Source organism: Hermetia illucens, chromosome 5 (genome assembly GCF_905115235.1).
Source record: "Hermetia illucens chromosome 5, iHerIll2.2.curated.20191125, whole genome shotgun sequence".
In the NCBI taxonomy this organism is placed as follows: Eukaryota; Metazoa; Arthropoda; class Insecta; order Diptera; family Stratiomyidae; genus Hermetia; species Hermetia illucens.
In genome coordinates, this window is record NC_051853.1 from 47,956,229 (window position 1) to 47,963,192 (window position 6,964).

Consider the following 6,964-nt stretch of genomic DNA (forward strand, 5'->3'; position numbering starts at 1 on the left):
CCATATTTAAGAATTCTATACACGCTCTTTGGAATTCGTCCCAAACCTCAGCGGAAACCTCAGCTGGACGGTGGAGAAGAGTGCTTCGGTGAGTACTGAAACTGTTGCCTGCAGTGCAGCGTGGTGTTGTTGATGCCGCCGCCTCTACCCCCATCGACTCTCGGTCACCAGTTTCCCCGATGACTTCAAGTCGAACACGTTCCTTGATGGTGACCGGGATTTTGTCGCTGCGAGTAATAAAGCGGCACTGGTCTGCGACTCGCTGCACAGTCACGTGCGCGAATTGCGGGAAACGCTCGACGAACCTGTGGTGCAACAACAGGTGGTGTGTTGTAGCCGCCCCCACTGTTATTTCGTAGTAGGAGCGGATGATGAAGACGTTCATTTCTTCAGTCCATTTCATCCGCTGCCTAAGCGATCCTGCTGTAATGGTCACCAAAAATTGTGACGAAACAGCTGCAGCAGACGGAGCAATGCTCCTGGTCGTCGTGGCGCCTAGACGTCGAACGGCCCCACGACTAGCGGTTTCGATGCCGTGCTGTCCATTACAAGAGCCCGACCCAGTCACCAAGTCAGACGACTCCCGCCGGTTATCCGTACCAGACTTCAAATTTCTTCTTCTTCTCATTTTCGTTGGTGCATTTTATTCCTAGCTGCCAGGTGTGGGGATAGCTTCCTTAGTGATTAATCTGCAAGACTGCAAAGTTCCTGCACTTTCTTAAACTACCCCCTGAAATACTGCGGTGGCGTACAGCCATTCAGACTGAAGCTATCCATCCCTCCTCCTTTTACAACCGGGCTTGGGACCGGCTACGGCTATTTATTATTATTTCTAGAAGTATGTCGCGATCATAGTTTGGAAGTGGAGGTCATCAATTCTATGTATGGCATGCCGCTCGTGATGACTGGATGTCCTTCTTTATCCCCTTCCACCTGCAAAACCTTCTGATACTAGTGCTAGTGCCAGAGTGGCCTCCAAACCACGAGTGCTGGTAGTCAAATGACTAACTGCATGTCCTCCGGACTCCTTATTTCTTGAACATTGTGCTACTCTAACAGCTCAGGCTGCCTCAGTTCTTCATCTTCAGGCGACTTGTTTCCAATGCCGCTTCCATCATTTACCTTCGGACCTCTGACCATGTTACCACTAAGCAATTAGATCTCGCCAATGCTGACTCTCCCTGCTGAATCATTCTACTCAAAACATCCGCGTTCCCTATCAGACGACCAGGCCTATATACTATATATATAGTAATTCGTGACCATATGATCTGATAATTCGGGAAAAGGCAGCTGGACCTATACACTTATCTCCAGTATTGAGAGGTGATCAAACAACAACATGAAGAATTGGTTCACCAATGAACGCTATTGCTATTGGGAGACGGAGGCTTTAAGAAGGATTGGAATGAATGCGCCCAAGATCCCAGAGTAAGCTATGTTCCGTGGATGAAGGAAGGTAATTGAACTATGCTTCCAGTGTAGTTATAGGGCTGAATGCTGGATGCTGAAGTCGAAAGCAAATTGGATCACGACACGCGTACCAGCAATCGCAGTAAAAGAGAAGCTCCAGAAGCTAGATCAAACCTAGAAAGCGCGGCAGTGCCGCGGGGATATGAGCAAAGGGGTGGGGATAGTTTTAGTGAGTGCGAGCTCCATACACTGCTGTAACCTGAAATTTCCAACTCTATGGCGTTCTGCCCACACAGAGTTTCAAGAAGATGCAAATAAATAAGTTTGTAGTAACAAAGACAATTCATTATTACGATTTCAGAAATTTAATTCATTTCTTGATAATATATTTCAACTTACAATTACGCAGTATAAACCTTTAAGGTACATTTCAGAAATTTAGCCCTCAAGGCTTTAACCTTAATTTTAACTCGTTTTGAGCAAAACTTGACTTTGTGTATGGAGTTGCATTTAGAATCTTGTCTGCAAACAATTTCAGCATACGTTATAGGAGATAGCACCTCAGGTTCTTCTTCAGGGAAGTCAAAGGTGAGACTAATAGTCTTACATTTCTTACAATGTCGTTCAAGCCTCCGTGTGGCTATTAAACATTCACCTAAAAAGTATTCAAATGTAAAGATATATATTAAGAAAATTTAGCATTTTTTCTTTCAGTGAAAAATGTTTTTTCTTTGAACTTAGGTAGGACTTCCTACTATTCCTTAAGGAGAGCTGCATATTGTTGATAAAGTGCAAAAAAAATTAATTGAATTACATGGAACATGCATAGGCATTGCAGGTAGCCTATGGGGCGTACAATATATTTGATGTCAGTTGGGAATGATAGATAAATAAATAAAACGCGGTGGAAGTAAACCTCTATTTCGAAAAATACGTAAACAGGAATTTTTTAGCATTACTTAATAATAACCTCAAATAAAAGATATCCCTGTAACTTATCGTAACGGTTTTAATCACTATTTCCCAAACAAGAGGTTATTAATGTAGAATTCATATCACTTACTGCATACTTGTGTTCCATAACATTTTTTGAATGCGTGGGTTCCTTTATGTAACTCTGGTACCAGCTCTGTTGAAGAATCTTGCGCCTCCAAGACCGTGATATTATTCGCAACCAATTTCTCAACTAAGATTTCATCTGTTGAGTTATCACCTGTGGGGTAGGAAGCTGCAACAGCTAGCAAGGCGATGAAAACTGCAACGGCTGTGACAAAACGAATCATTTTAGCGCGACTAAGAAGGGGACTTGATTGAAGCTAGTAATTGCGAATAGATGCAGTCTATATATACTGAGGACCGTTCCAAATATTAGTCGATCGACATTTTATCAAACCGTCATTAAAATCGATAACGCCTGCTTTTACTGGAACAGCTACCTTCATTTAATGGGGGCGTTGTAACGATATGTATTATACTAACTTCAATACTTCATCAACCCACCCACTTTAATAATACCTTCCCATGCCTTTGGCAGGAATTAAAAATTATCTGATCCAACATCTCGTACCTTTTACTGGAGAGAATTTATGGAATGTATCGAAAACAAGTGGGAAATAGCTTTTGTATGTCATTCATCTTTATTCATCTTTCATTTATGAGACCTCTCAGAAGTGATCATTAATTTGCTGCATGAGTAACGCTATCATTGTGCTCAGATGTGTTAGAAGTAGGGCCACAATTGCATGAACTTGCCCTCAGGAGTCGTCAACGATCCTTAACGGGTCGCTTACGATACGGGGAGTGGTGTCCCCGAGGTACCCGAGCAAGTAGTTCTGACCCCCTAGCTGGCATAATACCTGCGCCCTATGTATGTGTGTGTGTGTGTCTGAGGTGGGGGAAAGGCAAAGCCTCTGAGCACTCAGACCTTAGTGGTCATTGTAATCGATTCCCTCGTCTAACGGAATATCCCGGATTCGTTTACGTATCGCAGGATTTCCGTTAGTGGATGTGATGCTATCCGCTGCAGTTGGAGCACATCAGCACCAAAAATCTGATGTCTGATGCGTCCGTAAGCGGGGCATTCACATAGAAAATGTTCCGTGGATTCCGCTTCCTCATTACAGAATGGACACGTATCATCTTGGATAATTCCTATTCTGAACATATGCCGAGCAAGTGAAATATGGCCAGTCTGAATGCCCTTAATACTTCTGCAAGTCTTCCTGCTTTTCGACAGGATAAACTTTGCAGTATGTTTGTTTGGTTCTGACAGGAAGAGTTTGGTCTGTCTAGCAGCATTAAGGCTTCGCCACCTGTCATTATGGGAAACTTGCTCCCAGTTTTTGATAGCAGTATCATCCAATGCTACCGACACCCCAGTTGCTGGTACCGGTCCGGGCATGGGAAAAGTTGAAGCCTCTTTTGCTAACGCATCCGAGATTTCATTTCCCTCTACACCACAATGACCAGGTACCCAGAGTAAATTCACCATATTGAATCTATAAACAGAATTCAACCGGTTTTTACATTCCTGAATGATTTTCGAAGTGATCAAAGTACTACTCAACGCCCTTAATGCAGCTTAACTATCGCTACAGACTGCGATGCGCCTGCCCTTCAACCGCTCGCCAATCATCCAGGTTGCAGCCTTTAGGATCGCATTCACTTCAACCTGAAAGAAGGTTGTAAATTGTCCCAAAGGAAAAGGCCACTTTTCGTTTTTATTCAAGAGGTAGGTCTTTGAGCCATCGGTGTAGAAGACATCAATATATCCTAACACGCATTCTTCTAGTTCGTCCCAGTTTTCTCTCCGTTTCAAGATAACATCATATTTTCTACCAAACAGATGTATGGGGATCCAAGAATCAGAAGACATTGCGAAAACTGGATTCAATTGTCCCAATATCTCTTCCAAAGTTCTGTGCCTCCCCCCTCTCATGTCCATTATTTACCCATAGATCTAATCGAATTAGTCTATGAACTGCTCTCATTGCAGTGCTCTGAATAAACGAATCCAAGGGCTACAAATTGAGTAATGCATTCAGAGCTGCGCTGTATGTGTTGCTCATGGTGATATACCGGTGATACCCGGACACACAGTTCTTTGCAGTGTGGCTAGTTTACAGCGAAAAATCTTTTGTTTCATCTTAACCCACCACAGTACGGATGCATAAGCGAACACACAATGTTAGCAACATATATCCACATTACTACCTGAGGCCTAAGTCACTATGCCGATGCAAAGATCCGCCTACACAGCCCATAAGCTGTGAGAGCTCGTTTCATCTTTACCTCTAAATGTTTATTCCAAAGAAGCTTCTTGTCTAGAATAACTCCCAGATATTTCACTTCTTCGGAGAGTTGAAGGGTTGTATCCCTCATCTCTGGAAGGCAAAGACCATTCAGTTTCTTCCTTTTTGTAAATAATACCATTGTGGTTTTATTTGGATTTACTGAAAGTCCATGCCTGAAACACCAACTGTCAATCAAATCAACGGCCCGTTGTGTATTTCTACACACCATTTCGAGATCCCGACCAACAGCCAGTACAGCCACGTCATCACATCCACTTCAGCACACAATCATCTCTCCGTGGGCGTAGCGTAGATTCACTCTATTAGAGTTTCGTCAACACCATGCTCTCTGGCGGCATCACAGAGATTTTGAAGGGCGCCCAGTCAAAAGCCCCTTCAATGTCCACAAACACCCCCATCGCGTACTCACCCTTCAGAGTTGCATCCTCTGTCTTTGAAACCAAAGAATGAAGAGTAGACTCACAGGACTTTCCACGTTGCATCCTCTGTCTTTGAAACCAAAGAATGAAGAGCAGACTCACTGGACTTTCCACGTTGGTAAGTATGTTGGTTTTTATTTAGTTGGTGCGACTTTAGCGCCTTGTCACGAATGGGACGCTCAACCAGTCTCTCCAGACATTTCAGCGAAAATGATGTTAGGCTGATTTGCCTGAAGTTTTTTGGATTAGAATAGTCATCTTTCCCAGGCTTTGGTATGAAGTCTACCTTCACCTTCTACCAAGAGTAAGACACGTAGCCCAGAGCAACACATCCTCGAAAAATATTTATTAGAAGTTTCTCTAAGTGCTTTATGCCCTCTTTTAGCATCGCTGGATAGATGCCATCCATAGCAGGTGCTTTGAAATGGTCAAATGATATATAGCAGCACTCGCTTTTTCATTGGTAGCAACCGCTCTCGCAGTGTCCCAATTCCCCTTGCAACACCTTCGTGTTGAAGGGTTTGCAGTAACCGCCAATTCTCTTCTTCCCACTTCTGAGACCTGGTGTACTTCCAAGAGAGTCTATGTAGACTCAACTCTGGAGTTTGTGAAAGTACCATCCGGTTTTCTAAGAGAGTCCAACTTGGCCGACTCATCCTTATTAAGGACTCTGCACAACCTGGAAGTCTCCCTTTCACCTTCCAGTTCCTCACAGTATGCTCTAAAAGAGTTTCGTTTCGAACGTTTTACGAGCCTCTTATATTCACGCTGTGAGTTCCGGAAATTTAATCAGTCTTCATCTTTATTGCTTTTCCAAGCGCGATTTAGAAGTCGCCTGGTTGATTTCCTGTATCTCTGCAGTTCTCGGTTCCACCATAGAACCGTTTTACCACTTTGGCCTCGGGAAACAGGACAAGCCTCTTCAAAGCACTCTAAAAATGTTCGATTCATAGTTTTCAATTGATCTTCTGTCGCCAAAAGTGTCCTTAGTCGCCTAGGGAGCTCAATTTTCTCGCCAAGAAGTTCATTGAACTTTGTCAAATTCGTTTTCCTAGGATTCCGTCTTTGTATTACAGGCGAACAGCCTGTTACACTAAATTCTAAGTAACGGTGATCTGAGAGTGAGACTTCATCTAGTACTCGCCAGGTCAATTAATTCACTTCTTCTTGGTCCCACGAACGTAGGGGCGTACCCTACGTTCGCGGTCATTAGACCAGCTGAAGTGATAAAATCAAATCTCTAGGATTGCATTTGCTACTGCCCCAACAAATATGCTGAGCGTTCGCATCACAACCTATTAAAAGCTCAAGGCCACTTGATTCTGCACACACTACTAGATCCCTTAGTTCTTGCGTCGGCGGAAGGCACAAAGAATCATAGGGTAAGTAGGCAGAGGCAACTATAACGTTTCTCCTTTTGTCATTAATTATTGTAAGTTGATCGCAGCAAGGTCCTGTGAACAAAGTTGTCTCAGCATGGTTGCCTCTAAGAATTTTGACATCAGAACGCAGGCAGGTTATATTGAGAAAGGACGACAATTCCATTGGGGGTTGCGTCAATGGAAGCGACTATCGCAGGACGGTTGACGGGTGGATGGCCCTCAAACTATGTTGCCCTCAACGGCGGGGGAAGAGTGGAAGTTTGTCAGAAAATTGAGGATGGACTTGAAGCACATTGCCAAAAATCAACAACGATGCCGCGAAATATGGTTGATGCAGTGTGCCCAACTAGGGATTTATGATTTATAACTATTCTTCCGCAACAAGATAAAATAAGACTTGGCTATCCGTTCAACAGGCCGTCTTGCCGATCCCGTA

The 6,964-nt window shown here is 43.6% G+C and overlaps 1 protein-coding gene across 1 annotated transcript; it reads right to left on the minus strand.

The window, feature by feature from the left end:
* Positions 1-1,765: 1,765 nt before the first annotated feature.
* On the minus strand, positions 1,766-2,754 carry LOC119658041. Its single transcript, XM_038065282.1, has 2 exons — positions 2,477-2,754; positions 1,766-2,068 (listed from the first exon to the last, which is right to left on the minus strand). Exons 1-2 carry the CDS (start codon positions 2,694-2,696, stop codon positions 1,815-1,817), a joined length of 474 nt encoding a protein of 157 aa, XP_037921210.1. The 5' UTR covers positions 2,697-2,754; the 3' UTR covers positions 1,766-1,814.
* Positions 2,755-6,964: the final 4,210 nt, after the last annotated feature.